A 25,864-nucleotide genomic window follows, 5' to 3' on the forward strand; every position below is an offset into this window, starting at 1 on the left:
TGTGACTGTGCAATACTTGCATGCCTGGTGTCTGCACAGACCAGAAGAGGCCGTTGGACCCTTGAAACTGGAGTTAAAGGTTATCGTGAGCTATCAAGTAGGTGCTGGGAACCAAATGCAGTCCCCTAGAAGACCAGCAGCCAGTACTCTTAACCACTCAGCCATCTTTCTAGCCTGAATACTTCAAAGAACAAAAACCAAATCAACAACAACAAAAAACTAAAGAAAACTGTGTGTGTGTGCGTGTGTGTGTGCCTAAGTATATGTGTACCACATAGTACAGGTACTTCTGAAGGTCAACTGAGCATCAGAGCCCCTGAAATTGTAATTACAGATGGTTGTGAGCAGCCCCAGATGGGTTAGGAAGTGAACCTGGATCCTCTGCAACAGCAGCCAGTACTCTGAAATCCTGAGCTAGTCTCTAGCCCCCAACCTGTGTCTTTTTATAGTTCATATGCATCACCAGTCCGTGGGTAGCATGGTGACCCCGGCCTGCAACCCTTGCCCTCACGTGGGAGGACTGCAAATGAGGCCAGCTGACTCAAAGAACGGAAAGGTAGGGACTGGAGAAACGGCTCAGTGATGAGGAGCACCTCTAGAGCATCCAGGTTCGGTTCCCAGTACCAACTGTGGTTCACCATCGTCTATGACTCCAATTTCAGGGGATCTGACACTGTCTTCTGGCCTCCTCAAGCACCGGGCATGCATGTGGTACACAAGCGTATGTGTAGGCAAAACACTCATACGCATAAAATCAAATTTTAATTACAATTTTAAAAAGGTAAAAATTTTGACTGCTGACACAAGGACAGATGTGAAGTAGTTTCTGCACATGGCTGAAGTTGCTATGAGTTCTAAACAGAATGTTACCATCAATGTTTTATACAACTCCTATGATAACTACAAAGAAAATCCCTACAGAAAGAACACCTCCCCACCCATACACAAAGTCAACAAAACAGGGAAAAATACAAGATACAAAACAATACTTAAAAATTGAGATTCCCGACTAAATGACAATGAGTTTTTAAAATCCAATTATATGCTCTATACAAGACTCACGTATCTGACTATCAAGACCCACCTTACCACGCAGCCTAACTGGCCTGTGACTCACTGTGTAGACCCAGCTGGCTTTGACCTTGGGGCAATTCTCTTGCCTCGGCCTTCCAAGTGATGGAATTACAGGCAGGCCCATCAACATGCCTAGCATTCCAAGACTCATTTTAAATGCAAGAACTGGGGTTGGGGATGTAGTTCAAATACACTTGCTTCATAGGCACAGACTCTGGGTTCAATCCTCAGTATTATCTAAAATAGGTATGGTGGCTCATGCCTGTAACACCAACACCTGAGAAGCCGAGGCAGGAAGATCAAGGCCAGCCTGGCCGAAGCTACTTGAATCCTGTCTCAAAAAAAGAAACAGCCAGCCTGGATCCCCACAAGGCAAGCATGTTTTATATAATTTCCAAGTAGTTATCTATCATCCTCTTCCTCTGATGGCTTTAGAAGGTCAAATCGTTATTGAAAATCCACCCACTACTGATTCTAAGTTGGCATTCAGAGGCATGTTTCCCAGCAAGAAACCCTTGGCTTCCCTCAGATGGGAGCATTTCACTTATTTACAGACATGTGCTCATGAAGGCCAGGATGGCCTTCTACTCCTGATCCTCCTGCCACCACCTACTGAATGCTGGGCCTGGCATATGCCACCATGCCTAGCTTCCGGGACCAGTTCTTACAGAGGCCATTTACTGAGGAGAGCAGATACAGGTTTCCTGCAAGGTTCACTGCTTTCCCTGGCTGTAAGAGCTTTGAGACACATAAAGGTTTATCCCATTTGAATGTGAAAGTATACCAGCAAAAAGTTTTTGGACAGACCAACCACCTTTTTTTCCAGCCTCTTAGAGTATTTCCGTTAGGGACAACTAAGCTTTCGACACTGCGCTAGTAGCTTCTAAATGTTGGGCACATTCCTAGCATCCTGGGACCTGCTCAGGCTGCAGGCTGGACACACCTGGCACCACCTTTCCTTCTGAAGAGTCAAACAAGAACCACGCCGGCCCTTGTCCGTCTTGTCGGTTTCCTTCAAACAGGATAACTGAAGACACAGACGGGATTCAGCAATATAAAACAAACTCTAAGACTGAGAGGCGACATACTACATTTAACCTAATTTTATTCATGCTTACCTAGGGATGGGGAATAGATCATTCATAAAAACATACAGTAAAAACGGGGGAGGCTTATCATGTACAATGTTTAAACTACAATAATGATGTACCTTAATTACTTCCATGCACACAAGTCTAACATTACAAGTTTTTAAAAAATAAACACAATTAAGACTTCTAGGAGCATTTTATAATAAATTCCTAATTTTTCTTTGTAGATAGATCAAGCACCTCCAAAATACAGATTCCTATACACAGTGAGTACTTTACTTAACGTACATGGACAGCCTCAGAGCAAGCTGACATCATCAGCTTGGCAGGCAACAAACCATAGTGCCAAATGGAAAAAAGGGCAGTTGCAAATAAACTTAAAACTAAGTTAACTTTTATAATTAAATACAGAAAATATACTGATTCGCTAAAAATAAATAAGATGTGATGTATTTAACACTTCACTATAAAGAATGAATACCAGGACATTTATAAACGGTGAACAGGTCTCAAGAGTTTACTACGATAAACGCTGGCTAGACAGAGTGCAGATGCCGTGGAGCACTATGGGTGGTTTGTGTTTCGCCACATACTTTTGTTACCTTGAGGTAGATAACACATGTGTACCAAATTCGGCATTCGTTTTCAGTTGCTGCTGGTATCATGTGTCTTAAGAAATGTGTACAGTATGAAAAACTTGAAAATACTAATGAATGAAAAATGTCTCAGGAAAAAATAGATCTTTTCATGCAATTATGTACAGTCTCACTGTGTAAGTTTCAAGGCAAGGTTTTGTTTCCCGTAAAGCAGGTCACTGGTCTATGAGAATGTCTGTTCACCCTAGCACATCTGGTCTCCTCCTGCACTGCATTGTTTTGCTCTATTCTGTGTGTGTGTGTGTGTGTGTGTGTGTGTGTGTGTGTGTGTGTGCAAATGACATGCCAGTTCAAACGAAAACTAACGCACATGTAGAAAAAGTCTGCATTTACAAACAGAACTAAGAAAAACTCCTTGCAAATCAATGACACCTTCTGATTCAAGTAAAAAACTGACTTAGAACATTAGTGATAAAAAAAGACAACACATCTCATGAAGAACAAAGAGAAATGTCTGCTGAGTGTTTAGTTCAGATGTTTCAGAATGCTGCTGTATGTCTTGTGAGGGATTTGAGGGGAAGATTTCATGGCGGAAGGTGTTAACGTGGCCTGGATGGACTTGAGTGGGGACCCCACTGGACTGTGGAACTGCGGGGTGCCTATGGACTCTAGCTGCTTGCTCAGGAGGATCTCCCCATTGCCGGTCAGAAGCCCTGCCTCGCGTCCTCTCTCCCCACGCTTCCCCTCCTCGACTGGCTCAGTTTCTAGCATTTCAGAATCTTCCTTCCTGCTAAAGAACTTGTCCAAATAGCTGGTGTACGTGTTCTCCTTCTCCACATGCTCATCCTTCCTGACCTCACAACAGAACTGACTGATGAGGAAGCACTCCTCCCCACCACTCACATACTGGCTGTCCCAGGAGGACTGGTACCAGGCTTCCAGCTGAGCCAGGTTAGCCATCCCCTTTTCTTGCTTCTCTCGGCTGACTGACTTGGAGATCAAGCTTTTCAATTCTAGCTGGGACACGGAGCTATTCAAGTCGTTCAACTTGTCAACCACGTCAGCAGGCTCCTGCTGGGAACTAAGCTGAATAGTTCCTGCTATGAAGGAATCAAAGTCAAAGCCCTGGCTCTTCTCCCTTCCCTTCTCTGCCAGCTGCTGGGACGCTTCCTCCAGTGCTATCTGCGCTTTGACCAATCCGTTCCTCTCACACTTGGACTTGCCTTTCTTATCGGATTTCTCTTTACTTTGCTCTTTCCAGTTGGAAAGATCTATAATAAGTTTGGGCTCATAGTAATGGTTAACTTCACTCTCCCTCCATACCAAGTTATCTAAATATGATGGGGACCTTGTTTTGTAGTTACAGGTGTGGCTACACTCCAGATCACAGTACTTGTTCTCGTGGTGATCTGGGTACTGCCAGCAAGGCTCAGCAGAGTAGCTAGTGTCAAAGGCGGGATCCTCCAGGTACTTCTCTCGGTCTCCATCCAAGTATTTTCGAGGATCAACTTGAACTTCTTCTTCATCGGTGACATCAGACAGAGCTCTTGGGTCCAGCTGAACCTCATCGATATCAAAGTTGTTATGAATAGGCCAGTCATGCTCCGAGAACTGACAGTCATGATACCTGAAGGAAACACAGTCATTACTCTACATGGCGACTTCATTTTCAAATGCAGTGTGTTCTCTGTGGAAGTACTGAGGGCTTTTCGTTTGGCTTAGTTTTTAAGAGTGAGACTCTCACTGTATAGCCACGCTGACCTCACACTTGTGATCATCCCGTCTCAACCTCCCCAGTACTGGACTGGAGTAGAGGTGGATGCTGCCACACCCAGCTCTGAGTTGTAAAAGCTGTGCAGTGTCTGGGGGTGGGGAGGTGGGTAACAGAAGAGAAAGCTAGGCGTGTCCTTCCCGTCAGAATCTATCCCCTCCATCTGGAAGCTTGCTACTAAGTAAAACAGCAGAAGGCCGCATCTGGTGACTGCCCACAGAGCTCCACATTTCCTAAGCTCAGGGCTTCCATTCTTTAGCTGGGCTGCCACTTCTCAGCTCCTGTGCTCTGTTCTACTCTCCTCCACAACCTAGGAGGTTGGCACATCTGTAATTTAATCCCCCCAGTTTCCCATTAACACTTTATGCCCAAATTCTGTACATCTAACTGTGAGCAGGTACTTTTCCAATCTCTTGTTTCCACTGGTAATGAGGTAGCTGAGTAACGGGGAAGGCTTACTGGAGTCTCCCATCAGCCCCGCCACCCCCATGTGTGCTGTCTGTGTTGACTGACAAAGCACAGCAGGGCAACTATACCACACACCCAAAGGGAGGAGACTGACGTGCTAACAGAGGCTGGAGAACGGACGGACGGAAGGAGTCAACGGAGATGTCGACAAGTACACTTAGGAGAAGGCACAGGTCAAAAAACCCTGGGTATCTGAGAACTAGCAGATGGGGTGAGTATACACACACCCTGACATTTATTTAAGAGACAAAAAATACTGTTTTAACTACTACTTCTGTCTCGTTTGGCGTGGATCAAGACAGGGTACTGACCTACATACAGCCAGGGCGGCACCTACCTCTCCAGCTTCCAGGCAGGTGCCACTAGCTACAGCTTACCCGTTTCTTTCAAAACGTAAAAACTTAAACCCCATTTGTGATTTTCAGTCCTGGTCACACATCAAACCCCTGGAGACCTTGACTCTGCGGGGTTGTTACAGGTGTACCCCACTGAAAGCATGCTCAGTGACACATCCCCAGGGAGTTAGAAACAAAAAGGAGGCCGAAGAAAGCAGACCGCACTTCAGTGATGTGCATTTTGTCCGCAGACCAGACACATCCTCTCCTGAACCTGCTCTGAGTTCGCTTTTATGTCACCTGGAAACATTCAACTGTCACATGGACAGGAATCAGACACTGATTCACCTCACCAGGTAAGACTGAGTCTTGAGATGCAGAGCTAAAGTGCAGGTTTATCACAGATGAAAAGCATTAGGTGGGTAATTAAACGATTTCTTAAAAATTGAATGACTTTATAAAATTAGTTTTAAATCATTCAGGTTTTCAAGCATCTTAAAATCTTAATTAGCATGCTTTAATGACTGCTGAAGACAGCACTGTGGGCTGGAGAGATGGCTTAGCACTTAAGAGCACTGGCTGCTCTTCCTGAGGTCCTGAGTTCAATTCCCAGCAACCACATGATGGCTCACAACCATCTGTACTGAGATCTGGTGTTCTCTTCTGGCCTACAGACAGAACACTGTATACATAATAAATAAATAAATCCTTAAAAAAAAAAAAAAAGACAGCACTGTTATCACCATCTCCTCACCAGTACCTAGTGCTGAATTCCATAAATCTAGTTAAAGACAGTGACTTAACAAACCCTTTAAAATTTTAAGACATCTATAAACATAAGCATACAGTATACAATATAAGACGCATTGAAAATTCAATAAATGCTTTTCTAACTTAGGATAAATTTACCTTTCCCAGTTATAAATGTGACTGTGTGTTTCATCCATAAGCAAAATATCATCAACTTCATCCTCTATGTGGAAAGGATGGCTTGAAATCGGCTCATCCGTCGGGAAAGAGTAGATGCTCATGTAAGGATGGGAAAGCGCTTCCTCTGCTGTGAGCCGGTCCATGGGGCTGAATGTCAGAATCTGTTCCAGGAAATCCAGTGCTAAGAAAAAGAGGAAAGGTTTACAAAAGTCTGTTCATCTGAAGAAAAACTGAAAACATTAGTGTCATTTAATACAATGTGTATAGCTGGGCATGGTGGTGCAAATTTTGGTGGGGTAGGGGGCATTTTTAAACAGGGTTTCTCTGCACAGCCCTGGCTGTCCTAGAACTCACTTTGTGTCGGCCTTGAACTGAGAGATCCCCCTGCCTCTGCCTCCCAAGTGCTGGGATTAAAGGTGTGTGTCTTTGACTAATTCTGACACCTCGATGTATCTGACTGTCATGTGTGCATGTACATTAAGTGTACGTACTCAGTATGATGCTAGGGTCAAGCAGAAGGCCTGAGCATTCTAGGCAAGTGGTCTACTACTGAACCAAACTCAGATCGAAGTAGTTTTCCCTTTTCTCAAGGAAAGGTATCTTATTATAGAGAACTACAGAAGTTGAAGAAGACTTTTGATCAAGCATGTCACTCCATTGAGATGAGAAACAAACTATCTTAGTAGCTGATGTAGAAACTCCAGTATCTAGCTCTTCAGACTTGGAATACTAACCCACCAACTCTTCTTACAGACTGTTCATTTGGATCAGTTCTTGGCAAACACTCTATCTGCTTGCTTCCTGCTTTTCCTTGCCCTGGAGCTCTCTGCTTCTCCTGACTACTCAATTCTTCTCCCTATCTAAATTTAGCCAGTGAGATGGCCAGGGAGTAAAGACAGCTCAGGTGCTTGCCGCCAAGCCCAACAACCCAAGTTTGATTACCTGGACTCTCGTGGTGAAAGCTGACAGCCCATTCTTCTTACAAATTGTCCCCTGACCTCCACATGTGTGCCCTTGCATACACACACAGAGTAAACTTTTTTGAAGATTCAAGTGGTTGTTTGCTTTCATTTTAGAATATGGATGTCTGTGTGTGACATGCATGTCTGATGCCCACAGAGGTCAGAAAAAAAGGCATCAGATCTCTTGGAACTGAAGTTACAGTTACAGGCCACCATATGGGTGCTGGGAATTGAACCTGGGTCCTCTGGAAAATAGCCACTGCTATAAACCACTATCCATCTCTACAGGCCATGAAATTATATTTTACTATAGAAAACAATGAGTCATATTCAAAGGCATACCTGATTAGTGTCTAACACTCACAGAACTCCATTGCAGCTAACTGAGAACCAGTCATTCCATATGCTTACCCACAGTAGGAGAGAAGATAAATTGGAAAATGGGATTAGTTAGAATCAGCGGATGGGGTATGTTTTCTGAACTCCAGGAAAGCAAAGACATAGACTATAGTCAAAAGGGGAATGCCAGAGTTTAGGGCCTGGGTCCACCTGAAAACTCTGGGAAAACACACACCTCAAGATGGCAACAGGCCAAAGCCTCCACACTCCAAAGAGATGTGACATTATTCTCTGTAGACCAGGATGGCCTTGAACTCAACGCCTGCCTCTGCCTCCTGATTAAAGGCGTGTATCACCACTGCCTGGCCACGACATTATTCTCAAGTCACATTACCTTCTCGACTAATTCCCGGAAGCAGCTGAGTTAGCGGTTTGTGTGGCTCAGTCATGTCATTTCTAATGTAAACTGGAATCACACTGAGAAGCTCCTGACGATCTTCCTCATGCACAACAGGAATAGATTCTAAAATGAGCTGCATCTGTTCAAGTTCGTGTGCACCTGAGTGAAATCGAGACACCACAGTGTAAACAGATCACCCACAGAGCCCACTTTCCCGGCAATAAAGACACCCACAGGTTCTTTGATAGTCTCCCTTTAAGAAGTCAACACCTCTCTGCACTGAGTCTGAGCTGTCCTTGGTGACCTGCTTTTATGAAAGAGGCTGAAATGACAGTGTATAAGTTCTGAGGATAATCACAAGGTAGCTCATGTTTATGGTCAGCTCATTTTTTTTTTTTTTAAATAAGGTGGCTTACTATTCAATTTGTAAATGAAAACTTCTTCACCAGATGGTTCAAGGACAACTGGACATCCATAAGCAAAGTAATGAAATTGGGCCCCTGCCCTCACATCACACACATAAATCACCCAAAACAAATCCTGATCTAAATGTAAAAATAAAACTATAAAATGCTTGGAAGTAAATACTGTAGAGAATGGTTTCTCAGCTATGATATGCTAACACAAAAGACCGATCAGTTGGCCTTCAACCGAACTAAATGTTCTGTGCTTCAAAAGACACTGTCATAAAAGGAAAAGACACATTGCACACAGGATGGGACAAAATATAAACTATATCTGATAGACTCCGCATCCACAGTATGTAAAGAATTCTTAAAAATACAAAAGACAATCCAATTAAGAGCAAACAAATGATCTGGATATTCTACAAAACATATTAAAAATAAGAGACTGTGCATGGCGGCTCATACTTGTAATTCTAGCAGCCAGGAGGCTGAGGCAGGAGGACTGCCGCATGGGTTCATGGCTAACTTGAACTTTAAGATCCTATACTAACAAATCAGAGGTCAGTAAGCACACTGAAATACCCTTTTTTCACACCCACCAGATGATCACATTCAACAAAGACACAACCCTTTAAAGTGCTGATGATAATGTGAACAGAACCTTCATTCTCAGTTGACTGGAGAATGTACAACACACAGCTGCTTTAGAAAACTGTCTAGTCTCCAAGAATTCAACCTAAGTTACCATGTGTCACCTAGTTATTTTATGCCTGGGCGTAAAAGAGAACTGAAGAGAACTGAAAACATGCTCACATAAAAATTGATACACAAACGTTCACAGCAGCATTGTTCATAAGGGCCAAAAAGTAAAAACCAAGACATCCACCAACTGGTGAATGGAAAACCAAATGAGGCCTCTGTCATCTGGCATATGCTGAGTCAAACACTGACATACACAACATGAATGAACCCCTAAAACACTTCCACGAGAAAGCAGCCTGTCACAGAGCCCAACACACGGTTCCATCCACGCAAAGTGCACAACAGGCAATCCACAGAAAGTGGATGAGTGGGCACAGGAGCTGGGGAGAGGAATAACTACTATCCCAGGGCTCGCTTCAGAAGGATGGGGACGGTCTAGAATCGACATAACCCATACATCACAAACACTCCCAACTACACACTTCATCTTCTGCAGTGCTGGGATTTGAAACAGAGGCTCCATGAACGCTAGGCAGCTGGTCTAACACCCAGCCACATCTCCAGCTGAAACACCCTCTTTAGGGGAACGGTATGGTATGTGAACGAAGATGGTTTTTTTCTTAAAACATTGGCTTTTCCTTGGTCTTAAGGGATAAGAGTTTCCACATTGTGAGGATACCCCCACTGTCCAAAGGAAACCTGGAGAAGGGGACGACAGAACTCTGTAGGATTTTCAACAATAAATTTACCAGGAAATGACTAATGCAATTCAGATATGACTTAACACAGATTGCCAACAGAGTATGGATCCTCAAAACACTGAGGTTTAGAAATAAACTGGCAATAACAGAACACTAGAGTTCTAACTAACAGAGCAATTTCATGAATATGTGAATAATAATGTTCTCATTTCTTAAGTAATATAAACAGTCTTATCTTTGCATTGGAATATTTCAGACTATATTAAGCTCTTTGAAATCTTACATAACCTTGCCTTAGAGATAAATGCAAAATGACTTCTGGTAAAATTCTCCCCATATAATACTGACCTGCAAAGAGGGTTTTACCAGTCAACATTTCAGCAAAGATACAGCCCGCAGCCCACATGTCAATGGCTTTAGTATAATTATTAGGAGAAAGTAAAAGTCGTGGAGATCTGTACCATTTGGTAACCAATCCTTCAGAAAGATGACCCTGCAAAGGAATACCAAACAGACTTCAATTTCCCTTACTTTAGGGGGTAGGATGATACTCATCCTCCAAAAAAGCCATAAAATTCTCAATTACTGTTGATTTCTCAGCCCATTTTCAAGGCTCTTACCATCTAGATGCCACAACCATCACTTAGAGATGGACATGCCATCTCTCAGATGACTGTCACAAGAAGTGCAGAACAAGACACCATAAGGCCTTAATGCCAATTCTAGGCCAAGTGCAGTTTGTTTCAGAAGAGAAACAGGTTCTCACTCCAAGTTTTACCATAACTCAGGAGCAGACATGCTATGCTTAGGATCAGAGGGAAGGTGGGGAAGGAGCTGCAGCTCCTACTTATCACACACACAAATCCTGCCACTCCCCACTCCTAACCAATGCCCACAGGGTCTTCCACCCTCAGGACAACACACTGTACCGGTGGATACTGATTTCCAGGTCAGAGCACTGGGCAGATCATGGGTCTGCTGAAGGACACACCTAGGTGATTCCAGGGACGTCAAGTAAAGGTCTAGGTGTGGCTCCTTCCAGTGTTCTGTCCACACCTCACTGTGCTCAGCAGGGACTCAACCTCTATGTTAAAAGTTGTTCATTAATCTATGTGGGTGAGGGAGGAGAGGGGGAGAGCCAGCAACCACACACTTTAGTGCAAGTGTCCAGGTCAGAGAACAGCTTGGAAGAATCCATTCTCTTCTACAGTCTGGGTTCCAGGGTCTAAACTAGGTTATCAGGCTTGCTGCAAGGAACCTTTCTGCTGAGTCATCTTACCGTGTGTCCCCCTCCCCTTTCTTGGGAATGCAGTGAAGACAATCGGTCAGTCAAGACCACAGGCTCGCATGAAGACGTGTTCAGACATGGGCTAAGGAATGCCAAGTAACAGGACTTACTCTCAGGGGTTCTTTGTCACCAAAGCAGCTCTACCTTTATATCTGACTTACTTTATCGAGACAGTCTCACTGTGTTGCCCTAGATGGCCTGGAACTGTGTAGACCAGACTGGCCTTGGCTTACATGGGTTTACCTGTCTCTGCCCTCTGAGCACTGGGATTAAAAGTATGCACGACCATACCCAGCACACTTTTATATTTTAAACATCAAGATTCTAACTAAGATTTCAATTTAAAATCAAAAGACCCAAGTTCTCCTTGGAAGATACTATTAAGTTCTTATATGAAAAAAGTTGCTTACGCCGGGTGGTGGTGGCGCACGCCTGTAATCCCAGCACTTGGGAGGCAGAGGCAGGTAGATCTCTGTGAGTTCGAGGCCAGCCTGGACTACAGAGCTAGTCTAGGACAGGCTCCAAAGCTACAGAGAAACCCTGTCTCAAAAAAAAAAAAAAAAAAAAAAAAAAAAAAAAAAAAAACGTTGCTTATAAAGAGAAGTTGCTATGAAGTGAATCTTTTTGGCTGCACTTAATTGCCAGCTGTTCATGCAAATTTAAATTTTAAACTAAATTCCATTTAACTGAGGTATAACTACAGTATAGTATAGAACAGTAAAGAATAGTATAACAGCGTCAAAAGGACAAAGATAACTTAAAAGCTGGGAAAGCTGCTCCACTCACCTTCAAATAGGATGCCAGATCCAAACATAAAAATATATTCTACTTTGAAATAACTAAATAAGAATTTTAATTACAATAAATAACTCTATGTGGCAGCACATGCTTAGAATCCCAGTATTTAGGAGGATGCAGATAGTGAGTTTGAGGTTGCCTAGACCATACACTAGACCTGATTATACAGCAAGACCCAGTCTCAAAAAACAAACAAACAAACAAACAAAAAAAGGCCAGGCCATGGTGGCACACCCCTATAGTCCCAGCACTTGGGAAGCAAAGGCAGATGGATCTTTATGAGTCCGAGGCTAGCCTTGTCTTACAGAGCTAGTTCCAGGTCAGCTAAAACTACACAAAGAAATCCTGTCTTGAAAAACAAAACAAAACAAAAAGATGTACACCTCAGAACTTCATTACTAACAAATAGCCATGCACTCTGAGGAAGTTGTATGGACCTAGGAGTCCACTTCACCTTCAGTTCAAACCCTGGAGACTATGAATGAAAGTAGACCTGCGTCAGAAAAAGACACACCAGTTTAGAATTTGGGTAGAGAGAGCTTTCTACATACCTTATGGGAATAATGAGGATCCATGATCCGTGCCAGACCAAAGCCACCTATCTTCAGCATCAAGTCTTCAGTGTTAATGAAAAGATTAGCTGGCTTGAGATCTCTGTGCAGTACGTTTGTAGAATGGATATACTTGAGCCCATGTAGCAGCTGATACATGAAAAGCCTGGCATGCTCTTGTAGTAAAGGGCCCTGCTCCAGCACGTTCGCCAAGTCTGTCTCCATGTACTCCTGAACAATGTAGACGCTGTTCAGCTCCGTGAGAGAGCCCACATCATCTGTTAACTGGCTTCCACTGGGACCAAGAATTTCAAACACTTTCACAATGTTATCATGGTCAAGTCTTCTAATAATTTTGATTTCACGGAGAGCATGTTTGACGCTCTGGGGATCGGTGAGGACAATTTTCTTGATGGCTACTCTCTTGTCACAGTCATTGTCTACAGCAGAAAAAACCAGGCCATTGCCTCCACAGCCCAATGGTTTTAAGTCCATGTACCTGGAGCCCAGATCAAAACCGTGAATGTTCATGAGACTTTCAAATTTCTCTGCCATTCTGAAACCCTTACAATTGCCTTTTCCTTTCAAATTGTTGAACTTGTGTAAACAAGGAAGACAACTGCCATCAAAAGGAAAGATCTCTCAAAAAGGGAGGAAAACAATTCCGTTTCCACAGCACGATGGTTTCTTGATGTTCATTGCAGACGCCAACCAGGCCCGCTGAGTTCCCCTCAGACTTAAAGCTCAAAAATCTCTATTCATACTGAGAATCAAAAAGATTGCAGTGCTCATAGTTCAAGGAAGGGCAGCAACTCTGCAGACATTTAAAGAAAACACTCAAGAAACTCAAACGGAATGAAATGACATACTACGCACTCAGATAGACTATGCTAACCGACTTAACATGGGACAAAACTGTGAATAAATATGCACCCGGCAGGCCTCCGTGGACATCCTCTCACAGTGCAGATACATTCAGTGTTGGACTGGTCCTGAGCAGCATCCTAAGGCGCTGAAAGCACTATTCCCTTTGCTTCCTCTCTTCCTTGTTGCTGTATTTTAACAGGAAGCTCTGGTGATGTTGGCTGACAGGTATCTTTTGTTAGTGATCAGGTGGCTCCAGCTCACCACAATCACAATCAAAGCTACCGTCCATCTTACTCTGATACAACCTGGGGTGAAAAGAAAAGAAGGAGAAATATCACCACTGGAGGAAACACTTCCTATCTGTATAGCATGGCAGTGAGGCATGGGAAGGACCACAGTGGGCATGGTGGCACATGCCTGTAATCTGGGGAGGCTGAAGTAAGAGGATTGCCTAGGATTTCCAGGACAGCCTGGGCTTGAAGTATCTGTCTGTCTGTCTGTCTCTATCCATTCATCACACACAGTCAAGTGGTAAGTTTCCCAGGCCTCACAGCACTGAATTCTCTGGGAACAGGCTCATCAGGTTGGCACTTCAGTGAGAAAGGGGCTTGATGTGCAAACATTGAGACCTAAGTTCAAATCCCAGGGCTCAGGCGAAAAGCTTGTAACCCAGCATCGTGTGCAGTGGAGTCAGGAGGAGCACTGGACCCTGTCTCAGGGATATAAGCCAAAGAATGATAGAGCAGGGCACCTAACATTCTCTTCTGGCCTCTGTGTCCACAAAGACATACAAATATGCCACACACACACACACACACACACACACACACACACACACACACACGAAATGCCAACCAGTATAGGAAACTTCAAAATATTTTTATAGAACTTTTTGCAAGTAAAATTCACTTGAAAGGTAAAGTTTTAGTAGTACTTTTCTGAGTTGGAGCACTGTGTCATTATCAATTAACTGTGTCAGTATCCAGTAAGCAAAGTCTAGCAGTACAAGCTGAACTTACAGAACACGCTCTGAAGCTGGTAAAACAGTGGGTGCCACAGCTCACTCAGGAGACTGACACCCTGACTGCCAAGGAAATCAAACTATCTTAACATGTCCAACTAGAAACACTTGGGGGGTCGCTTGCACACATGTGTGTAAATGCCACCATGCCTGCCTTCTACCTGGGTGCTGAGGAGCAGACTCAGTTTCTCATGCTTGCATGGCAAGCACTTTATTCACAGCCATCTTCACAGGCCCTAGAAAAACTATTTTAGTATTCCACTGACATCAAGTTTGAGGAGGAATGCAAAAAAAACCCAACAGAATATTGATACAGTATTGGTGAAAGTTTAAAAATAGTAAAAGAAACCAGGGCTTGGTAGTTCATACTTATAATCCCAACACGAGGAGAGACGGAGTTTAAAGTCAGCCTTGTTTAAATAGCAAGTTCAGTCCAGCCGAGGCTACAAAGTAAGACTCTGTCTCAGAAAATAAGAATTCAGTAACTACAACAGTAAAAGAACTTTAACATGGCATAAACACACGAAGGGGGTAATGAACAAGTAACACATCCTTGGACACAATTATTTTTCCTTTAGGTAAGTTCCTAGAGAAGTGCTTGCTAATAAACGTACAAATGCTTTCTTTTTATGTTGTTGGTTTCTGTTCATTTGGGTTTGGGGAGGGGGTGTAATGCCCCCATTCTACAGGAACACTTGAAAGCACACTGCAGCTTCTCAGGGTAAAGTGCCCCTCCACCCCACCCCAGCCTGTTCACAGTGACAGCCTCTGAAAGGCTCTTGGTCACTTTGCTCTTCTCCAGAGTCAAGTGAGCAGTCTGAGTTAAAACTGGAACTCAGCCAGCTGCTTTGGGAAGGGACAGGCTGAGCTCTACTCTGTCCCCTAAGCCTGGCACAATTGGTGCTATTATCAAATTCACTCTTGTCTGTGATCATGCCTCAGACACTGCAGTTACTGAGTTCCTAGGGCACAGAAGACCATAGCTTAGCTACTCACAGGCATTCCTGACAAAGCCCCTGTTCCTCAGGTAGGGTGGCCTGAAGAGATGACATAAGGAGGCCAGTGGTGCAACCCAATATTGGGTGAATCATTGCAGGGAGCTAGAGAAAGACTTAACACACAAACACCAAGGCCTGCCTAGCAGGTTTATCGCGCACAGTATCAGTACCTACTCAGCTACACTTTATCCTGTCATCTACCTTGCTTCTGGCAAAGACTTCATGGGGGACAGGGGAATACAAAGTCTCTTATGTAGACCAGGCTGACTTTGAACTCACTGAGCGCTGGGATTAAAGTTCTGTACTACCACCCTGGCTCAAGACTTAGTTTCTAAGATGCCACATTGACCTAAGATTAAAGAAACACTGGAACAAACACAGGACTATGAAATGTTTGTGTGACTCTTCTCCAGACACCTTTGATGTCTAAGGATTCCCAACAGACTTCTGTGGCTATCAGGATAGGCCAGATAATCCCCAAAACTTGGCGACTTACTCTAAGTCATAACAAAGTTGTTATTTAAGTTGTTATTAAAGACACCACCTTACCATTGATACTCAGTGCACCAAAGGATCTACACGAGCATCTACACCCTCATCCCCATGACACATTTACTGAATATTACAGATCCAAGCAGGTCACTCAGTCTCACAGACACACCCAAAGGAACTGAGGAAGTGCTACCCCAACCAGGACCCAGAAGCACAGAGAACTAAGACATTAACAGTTCTAAGAGTCCGCCCGAGTCTATTCTTATTCATCAGAGTCCAGAATGCTCACCATGGGCAGCACTGTCTCTGAGCATTAAGATGTAATAGAAACAAGAGAAACAACCTGTTTTCAGCCCTGACTCAGAGAAGCCCTGAGCCTGAGCACTTCCCTCCTGCTCACTGTTTCCTACTTCCTGTCCCCTGTCCTACAGCACTGCCATTTTCCCCAAGGTTATCTTTCAGATCGTCTGCTCTCCCATGACACCATCTCTCTCCACTTATGGTGGCTGTCTGCTTTAAATCAAAAGGCTTGAGATAAAGCAGTTTTATTAGCATTTGCTGAGCACAGAATCTGGCAGTTACTAGGTGCCCTATAAACTTTACTGAATGAATACAACAGCCTATCCAATGAGGTGATGAGACATTTGAGAGGGGATAGCCCCATTCTCCTATTTCCCCACAATCAGAGGACTAGCCTGGCCACTGGAGAGTATCTGTGAAGACGCAGCTCGGCATTTGACTTTCCAGGCACTCTGGGGAGCCTCACCCCACTGTGAATGTGCAAGTTTGTCAACAGGAAAAAGCAACTGGTCTCCACCAGCCCTGGGAGAGCAGAAGCAAAAGCACTCAGCTTTGTTATACTCCCTTCCCTATGTGGAGGTGGAAGGACAGACTGCCAGGGCACTGTGCTCTGCAGAACCACAGCAGCAGCCTCTGGAAAGACAGAGCCTGTGTCAGTCAGCCCTTCACACACAGTGACCCCAGCAGGGTCCAGGGCGCCTCGGCCATACTCCACAAATAACAGGTGAGACCAGATGAGACCGACCACCGCTGTCCTGCAGCTGAGCCTGGTCACCAGGGTATAGGACCTTACAAAACTTGTCTACTCAGTGGCTGACTCACACAAGCTTGTACTGCCAGCTCCTCAGGAGGCCGAGGCAGGAGGCTCAGTAGTTCAAAACCCTGTCTCAAAATTTTTAAAACGGACTAGAAGTATGGTTCTGTAGTAGCACCCTTGCCAAGCACTCATAAGGTCCTAAGACTGATTCCCATTCTTAACTTCAATTCCAGGGGATCTAACGCATTCTTCTTACCTCCATCACCATGCACAAATGTTAGACACATACATCCATTCAGGTAAAGCACTCATACACATAAAATGATTAAAAATGTGAAAGAGGGTCACTCAATCTCTTCAGAAGAGAAGACATCATGGCTGCTCTTGTGGTTGGCAACAGAGCAGAGAACCCGGCATTTCCCACTGACAGGATTAAGGAGACCGCTAACTTCTAAGGAACAGTCTCATGGCTGCATGGGGATTCATCAGGGCTACCCCGCACATCCCACTTACCAGTCCTTTCCTACTGGTCATCTTTAGTGAGTACAGATGACTGGGGGAGTCAGCTGTGAGGCCACACACCTCTAATCCCAGCACTCAGGGAGGCCACCAGGGCTACAGATCAGAGGGCTAGAAAACCCACCATTTCCAAAGCAGCCGCCCTCTGAAAGTGGGCCAAAACAGGAAGCTAAGCTAAAGGATCTTCAGTCTGACAAGTTCATATTGGCCTCAGGCTGAGCCAAGGAAAAGGGCTGCACTGGAAAGCAGGAGGAAAAGCTCCTGTAGTCAGCAGAGCCAGAAGCCAGGCTGGAAGCAGAGGAACTCCAAAGTTTGGGAAATCAATGAGACTTCAGAAATACATGTCAGGACATTTTCAAAACCAATTAAAACAAGACCAGACCAGACCAAACCAAACCAAACCAATGCACACCAAACCAGTGCACAATAAAGAACAGCTGCTAAAGCCAACCAGGAGAAAGATCGAAGTCTGTATCGGGAATGAAAGGAAGACCGAGGCTGATCATCACTCGGAAGGAAAACAGCAGCGACACGAGGCTGTCAGCAGAGAAGGTCAAAGACTCAGAGAGCATACTAACTACGGTCCATAGGATTTTCTGTGATTTCCCATCTACCGCCCCACAGGGTAGCCACAGCCACAGATGGTGACTGAGTAACTGAAGTAAGATTGACGCCACTGAAGAATTCATCATTCATTCATTGTTATGGTACTAGTGATTAAACTCTGAGCCTTGTGCGTGCTAGGCAAGCATTTTATCATGGAGCTACATCCCCATCTCCATCAATTAAAGGCAAATTGTATGTGAATCTTAAAAGTTCTTATTAATAAAAACAAACCTGAAGCCAGGTATTGGGTGAATGCTGGAAGATCAGAGAAGCAGAACAAGCCACAGCCACCTCACCTTGCCAGTTCCTCAGCTGATCCTGTTTCCTCAGACTGGAAGCCTCTGAGTCCTCATCCAAATATCTCAGCTGAACTGCTTCTCGAAAGCCTGAAGCTTAACCAGCCAAATGCTTCTAGTTTCTGGTCTTCACGCCTTAAATACCTTTCTGCCTCCTGCCATTACTTCCTGGGATTAAAGGCGAGAGTCGCCATGCTTGGCTGTTTCCAGTGTGGCCTTGAACTCACAGAGATCCAGGCGGGTCTCTGCCTCTGGAATGCTAGGATTAAAGGCATGTGTGCCACCATTTTCTGGTCTCTCTATCTAGTGGCTGTTCTGTTCTCTGACCCCAGGTAAGTTTATCAGGGTGCACAATATTTTGGGGAACACAATACCACCACAGGAAATGTCTTTAATCCCAGCACTAGGGAGACAGAGACAGGTAGATCTCTGTGAGCTCTAAACCTTCCAGAGTTCCAGAACATCATGGGCTACAGAAAGAGACTTGTCTCAAAAATAACAAAAAAGTTATAATCTGCTTACCGTGCCCAAGGCCTTGGGTTCAACCTCTGTAACCAAAATAAAATCAATTATTAAAATGCCTACATGTGGCTACCATATTGGACAATTCTACAGCACATTGGCATATTTTTTAAAAGTCTAACAAAAAGGTAAAACTCACAATGCAGGTAAGAAAGAAGCCTTAGGAACCCAAGAAGGAGTCAAGAACATAGGAGCGGGAATACATGGGGGTGTGGGGTATCATATACAGAACAGGTACAGGTAGAGCAAGCATTAAGCCTAATGAGAACCCAAACTCAGAGTTACATACAGAAGAGTACAGGAGTCAAGCAGAAGGTTGGAACATAGCTCATAACTTACTCTGTACCTGTTATATGCCATGCATTTTCTAAGTGAAAATAGTTCATCTTACAGAGAGTCCAGATGCTCCCAAAGGTGAGGTGATCTCATTAGATAACATGGACAGTAAAGCCAGGATCTGAGCACACCAGTCTGATTCTGGAGTCAGAATCTCCTCATTGCATAAAGATTGTGTGACTTTTGCAGAACAATGTCCAAAATCCCCCAGGACAAGCTAAAAGGAGGAATTACTTATTTTGACTCAATTTCAAAATGTCATTCCAAGATGGAGTACGAGACACGGTAGAGCAGGTGACTCATGGAGACTTAGTATAACACCAAAGCCATGCCCCTAATGACCTACTTCCTTCAAAGATGCCACCTACCACTTTTAACCAGCTCCCAAAAATGCCACCAAATTACAAGTCAATCAAGGAAATTAAGTCACTGATCAAATCAGAACCCTCATAGACACAGCAGATGTAAGTTTTAGTGATCTCCTAGGCATTTCCTAATTTAATTAAATTGACAGACAGACTACTATGTATGCATCTCTGATGAGAGCTTAAGATCTCTCCATTTCTGCACCTGGAAAAGTAGCCAGCAGGTCTGCTTGGCAGTTACCTCCAGAGCCAACAAACATGGAAAGACTAGGCCAAGGGCAAGAATACCAACATGGACCATAAAGTACCTCAGAAAACTTAATTCCTTTGTGTTTTTTTTTTTTTAATCCAAGTGAAAGAAACAGGAATAAATGTGCATGCATTCTTGCATCTTAGATTAGCTTTACTGAACAGGGAATTGGCACCACTTTCTAATAGTCATTAAAAAATCTAGATTAGACATGGACACTTTGCTCAGTCTGGAAGGAGGTGACAGAACCTGCCTGTACTGAATCTACCAGGTTTAAATGAATCCTCAGGGGTGCCTTGATCCTGGAGGACATGGGAATGGAGGGGAGGTGGGGATGGGGTTGGGAGAGGGGAGGACAGGGGAACCCATGGCTGATGTATAAAATTTAAAACACATAATAATAAAGAAAAAATTATTTATTAAAAAAAATCTAGATTAGGCTAGGAATATAGCTTAGTTGGTAGACTTTCCCACCAAACAAGAGGCCCCAGCCTCAGTCTCCAGCAACACAGAAAACCAAATGTAGTGGTACACACCTGTAATCACAGATGGAAGTGGGAGACTGAGGCCCACCTTGGCAACAGAGTGTCTCTGAGGCCACCTGGGTTACTACCTTAGGCCCTGTCACAAAAATCAAAACAGAAAGCTAGAAGTGATTTCACATACTTTTAATCCCAGCACCTGGGAGGCAGAGGCAGGTGGATTTCTGTGAGTTCAAGGCCAACCTGGGCAAGTTCAAGTTCCAGGGCAGTCAAGACTACACAGAGAAACACTGCCTCAAAAAACAAACAAACAAATGGAATTCAATTTCTCAGGGCATCAGTCACTTGTCAATACTTACTCATCACTACTGTGGCTTGCTGAGACTTCACTGGTCAGCACAAAACTGAGCACTCCCTCATCACACAAACTCTATCCAAAAGTGATTATATTCTCAACTTTACATTCCCATTTCTCATGAGGGCCAAGAGAAAGAACAATTCATAAGACATGGTTTTCCAAACCAGTCACTAACCAGCTGAGGGCTACTCATGTCAGCCTCACCCAAATGGCTGGGAGTTCAAGTCACAATATTCACTGGGTCCAGAAGAGCCAGCTCCCAAGCGGTATGGTTTTAGATCATACTGGGCCTCAGTTTACTTAATTATCAGATGATGTACTTGGAGCAAAATGTTCATGCCACTCTTCCAAACACTCACATGAAGGTTTAAGGTTGCAGAGGCTGACTTCCTTGAAGTAAATGTTAAGGTTCTTACATCCTAAAGCCTTTGGATTTATTCCTTTTGTGTATGTGTCCTGTGCGTGTGAGTGCATGTAGAGGTCAGAAGGACAACCTGGAATCAGGTCTCTCCTTTCACCATCACGAGAATTGCTGAGCCCCACCTCAGGTCATCAGCTCCAAACAGCAAGCACCTCAGCTGCTGAGCTATCTCACCAGAGCAACGAAAATTCTAGCAATTCTTTTTCTTTTTTCCCCCCTTTTCTTTTGTTTCTTCAGACAGGGCTTCTCTGTGTAGCAGCCCAGGTTGTCCTGGAACTCACTCTGTAGACCATACTGGTCTTGAACTCGGAGATCCGCCTGCCTCTGCTTCTGAGTGCTGAGGTTAAGGGCAGGCATGTGCTACCACTTCAACACAAATACACAGTGCAAGCAACAAACTCTAGCAGCCAAGCATGGTGTCACATGCCTGCAATTTCATGAGCTTAAGGCAGCAGGATTAAGACATTTGTGGCAAGCCTGGGCTATGTAGGAAGCTGTCTCAGCAAAACCAAATTGGGAGAGGTGTTTCAGCAGAACACACTACATTTTCCAGATGCAATTCAGGGAGAGAAATTCAAAGAGCCACTAGCACCTCAACTGCATCAGCTCCCAGGAGCAGCTCCCTGACAAGAAGCCACCGAGTACAGTAACATCATTTTTTTTTTTAGGCATAAATAAAATTTTATTTCTCCTTTAGAATATTTCTTGCCCTCCCTCCCTCTCTTCCTTTATGGTTTTTCTAGAACAAAATCAGCCCAAACTCAGGAGGAACTGGAGATGCTTACCACTGCATCTGGCTTTTTTGAAGTAGTTCTGATCAGCAGAGTAATGTCATTTTTATGTTTGTAAAGTCTGAATACTAAGCAATAAAACTGGCCAAGACCCTGATACTGTAGGCAGGTTCTAGTGTTCAGAGTTGACAAAACAGCCTGCTGGAGCTAGCAGAGCACCGCCAACCATGTCACAGACAAATGACTTTAGATGCATCTATCTTCCTGGTTTCCCAGGAGCCCTGAAGTAAGGCAGGCTCACAGCCACAATGCAAACAAGGAACTGGAGAGCAGTTTCAGGAACTCCCCACCTCACAAAGCAACACCTTAGAGAATGCTTGTTTTTAATTTCTGAATTATGTACTAATAACCTGCATTTAAAAAGCCTACATGCGGCTGGGCAGTGGTGGCGCACACCTTTAATCCCAGCACTCAGGAGGCAGAGCCAGGCGGATCTCTGTGAGTTGGAGGCCAGCCTGGTCTACAAAGCGAGTTCCAAGAAAGGCGTAAAACTACACAAAGAAACCCTGTCTCAAAAAACAAACAAAAATAAATAAAAAGCCCACATGCTCAACTTCTAAGTAATGTGATGCTTTGAAAATCTCAATCCTTTTACATTTGTATTTTTGTGTTTCCTTTAGTAGGTAATATTAAGTAGGAATTAATCTTTGATACAATTTCAAAATGTCCCCAAAGATTTAGTTTAAATCCACAACACATTTCACTGCCCAGGAATCTTCCCAAATAACTTTCAGAAAATGAACAGTATAGAGGAAGTAACAAATGGGTGAAAGAAACAAATGGGTGGAGATTTTTATTTAATTCCTCACTAAGGAAACAAAGTATCTTCAATCTGTCTTGTTTGCCCTCAAATTTTTTTAGGCAGGTCTCACTATAGGGCTCTGGCTCGGCTGGCACCCTCCTCCTAAACCCGACTGTCCCAAACTCACTACAGTCCTGCTGAGCTCTGACTAAGGAGGGAGGGGGCTTTAAAGGTGAGCACAACCCTCCCCTTCAAACTTATTTTAAGCCTATTTATTAAATGGCCAACTATCTATTTTATCACCAAGCTTCAGCTTAAGTCCTAATTTTGGAACAATTCATTCAGTTTATCTCTTTAAAAACTACCGATTATAAACAGTGCTTGTAACAATACCGGCTGGAGAGATGGTTCAGCAGTTAACACTGGCTACTCTTCCAGAGGACCCAGATTTGATTCCTAGCACCCACATTGCAGATGACCAGGAGATCCAATGCCTTCTTCTGGCTTCTCTGAGGATACCAGGCAAATGGTTCATAGACACACATGCAAGCAAAACATCCATGCCAATAAAATAATAACAAAGTACAGAAAATGCACAAATATCACAAGAAAGCACTGTGTATCTTTAGCAGCTGTTGCTAAACTCTGGTGGTATGTGTACATCTAATCCAGTACCCTCTAGATGTTATAAAGATAGCTTTTACATAATCAATGAAAACCAGTCAATTTCCGCCGAGACTGTAATGTACTGGCTTGTCCTTTAGAAATAACTTGCTAACAAATCTCTCTTAATAGTAGCCAAAGACCTGTTAGTATCCAACATTTAATTTCAGCAACTAACCAGCAATTGACTTTATCTTTTCTCCTAACAAATGTTATACAATTGTACCTGTAGGGTACTGGATAGCCTTTAAAAAGGCAATTTAATGAAGCCATTACTTTTTTTTGGGGGGGGGGGGTGACTACTCTTCGGAGATAAAAGAACTATGATATGGGCAGTAACACTTTATCATATAAAGAGTGAGGGGGAAGGAGGGGGGAGGGAGGGAAGGAAAGCCAGCCACGTAGTAGCAGTAGTGGGCAGGGTGAGTCATCACCCAGCTCGAAACTTGCAGCAGTACTTCTGAGCCTCCCCCACCCCACCCCGACCCCAACCCCTTCCTTCACAGGGCACCCTGAGTCAGCACGCCTTACTTACTCTTTGGTCAGTTACGGATTCTCACGATGCCTACATGAACTTATGTAAAATGCTGCAGCGCTTCAGCGCTAGCACTTGTTTTTAAACGCTGGCTGCCTTTTCTACTGCAAAGCTCAATGTTCTTCAAACCAGTCTTCTCCGGATTCTTTTTTTAATCGCGGAAAGTGGGCAGGCTACTTTTAATCCTCTTCTGCAAATGACTAAACTCCAAAATATCCTCACATAGAAAGCTGATTTTAAGACGGTTTTTCATTTCCCAGGGTCTTTTTTTCTGAACAGTAATACTGAAAGTGACTGAAAGTCTGCTCAAATCTGGCAAGCTTCGGAGATGACAAATATTCATTAGGACACCAGTAAGCAATATTTATGATGTGGTTAGATTAACTAGTACAACATATCTGTTCAAGCACCTTACAAACAGTTTTTAACTACAAGCTGAAGATATTTTTCTTCTACCCCATTCAAAATTATTTCCAAACACCAAAACCTGTCATTTCTAAGAAAACTCTAAAGCTGAGGGTAATGCGCACACGTGTTAAGCCCAGCAGGAAGCTGAGGCAGGAGAATCATCTCTCAAAGCCTAGCTGGGACTACGTGGCGAGACCGTCTCCACAAACAAACAACAAAAACCCTTTGAGGGCCGGACCCTGTTTAGACCCTACATTCTTCTCCCCTCAAACCACTCATTCCCACTCAGTTATCCAACGTTAAAGAGACAGACAGAACGTTAAAACCCAGAATTTTACCAAAATAAACACGCTAGAATAATCAACAATTTAGAAAATTATTCTGAAGCTCTAGCTGCTCTTCGCTGGATGGCCTGTGAATGTTTTTTTCCTCCCCTCTGACAATCATCTGTAGCCATAAAAAGTTAATACTGAGACTGCCTCGGGACTCTTAGCAACGAACCCGGGCTGTTCAGAAACGGTGAGGCGACCTCCTGACTCAGGTCCCTTCGCTCGATCTTTCCACACTTTCAAACCACAAAGGTTAAAAACAACACGAAAGCAATCTAAAGGCGCCCGCTGCACGCAGCTTCCCCAGGCACCTGAGCCGGAGAGCCCACGCCAGGCAGGAACAAAAGGCGGCCGAAAGCCCTCCACTCCACACAACTCCCGAGTCGGATGATCACAAGCTCCAAGTGAGGAGGCCTGGAACCGGTAACGTACGTTTTCATCTGGGTTGTTTTTCCGGATCACACCTTAACGTCCGGAAAGGTGTCAGGAGCCCCGTCTCAGGCCGGTCGCCCGCACCTCGTGGACGGCCAGACACAAACTTGGGCGGACTCTAGGGGTTGGAGCAGAGAGCTACGCAACGTGCCGGAGACTTTGCCCGGCCCGAGTCAGCTGAGGCCGAGTCACCCGGGAGGGCTGGGGGAGGAGACAGGAGAGCGTTAGGGAGGCGGCGAGCCAGGAAGGCAAGCCTCGGTTGCCTCCAGCGCTCCTGGACCACCGCCCTCGCCTGCGCGCTGTGGCGGGGACTCGAACCCGCGGAGCCGAGCGCGGGCGGCCGGGGACTCGAACCCTCGCAACAGAGCCCGGCGCAGGCGGCGGGGGCCGGCCTGACGAGCCCGCGGCCGGCTACCCGGCGAGGGGCGTGCCGGGTGGGAGGGGCGCGCCGGCCGCGCCGCCAACCCCACGCGGGGACCCGGCCCTCGCAGCCGGCCGCGCCGCCCGGGCCGAGCGGGCAGACGGAACAAAAGCGCCTTTGTTGAGCCGCGGCCGCCCGGAGGGTCACACACAATGGACGCGGGAGCCGGCGCCGCCGCCGGGCCCGCCGCCGTTCCCTCCCGCGCCGGCCCCGCACACGGACACACACACACACACAAGACACACTCACGGGACTCCTCCGACTCATCGAGAGTGTGCGAGGCCCGCGGACAGCCCCCAGGGTCGGCTCAGGTCTCCGGCTGTGCTGGCGGCAGCGGCGTCTCCGAGGCTCTCGCTTTGCCGCAGTCGCCGCCATGTAACCCCGACCCGCGCGAGAGAGGGCGCGGAGCGGAGGCGGGGCCTCGCCGGGGCACGCCCCCTCACGTCACAGGCTCACTCCACGGCGGCCCCGCCCCCGCCGGCCGGGAGTTGCACGCGCCGGAATTTCCAACGCCCGTGACGACGCGCGCCGCGGGGGCGG

The 25,864-nt window shown here is 45.1% G+C and overlaps 1 protein-coding gene across 2 annotated transcripts; it reads right to left on the bottom strand.

Moving 5' to 3' along the window:
* Positions 1-2,159: 2,159 nt before the first annotated feature.
* Mapk6 (mitogen-activated protein kinase 6) lies at positions 2,160-25,751 on the bottom strand. 2 transcript variants are annotated; one of them, XM_036192661.1, is made up of 6 exons: positions 25,574-25,751; positions 12,414-13,585; positions 10,125-10,269; positions 7,961-8,125; positions 6,245-6,446; positions 2,160-4,388 (listed from the first exon to the last, which is right to left on the bottom strand). In XM_036192661.1, exons 2-6 carry the CDS (start codon positions 12,966-12,968, stop codon positions 3,287-3,289), a joined length of 2,169 nt encoding a protein of 722 aa, XP_036048554.1. In that variant the 5' UTR covers positions 12,969-13,585; positions 25,574-25,751; the 3' UTR covers positions 2,160-3,286. The 2 variants fall into 2 exon arrangements, with proteins under 2 accessions (XP_036048554.1, XP_036048555.1); XM_036192662.1 differs by lacking the exon at positions 25,574-25,751 and adding an exon at positions 24,904-25,338.
* Positions 25,752-25,864: the final 113 nt, after the last annotated feature.

This window comes from Onychomys torridus, chromosome 7 (assembly GCF_903995425.1).
Source record: "Onychomys torridus chromosome 7, mOncTor1.1, whole genome shotgun sequence".
Classification (NCBI taxonomy): domain Eukaryota; kingdom Metazoa; phylum Chordata; class Mammalia; order Rodentia; family Cricetidae; genus Onychomys; species Onychomys torridus.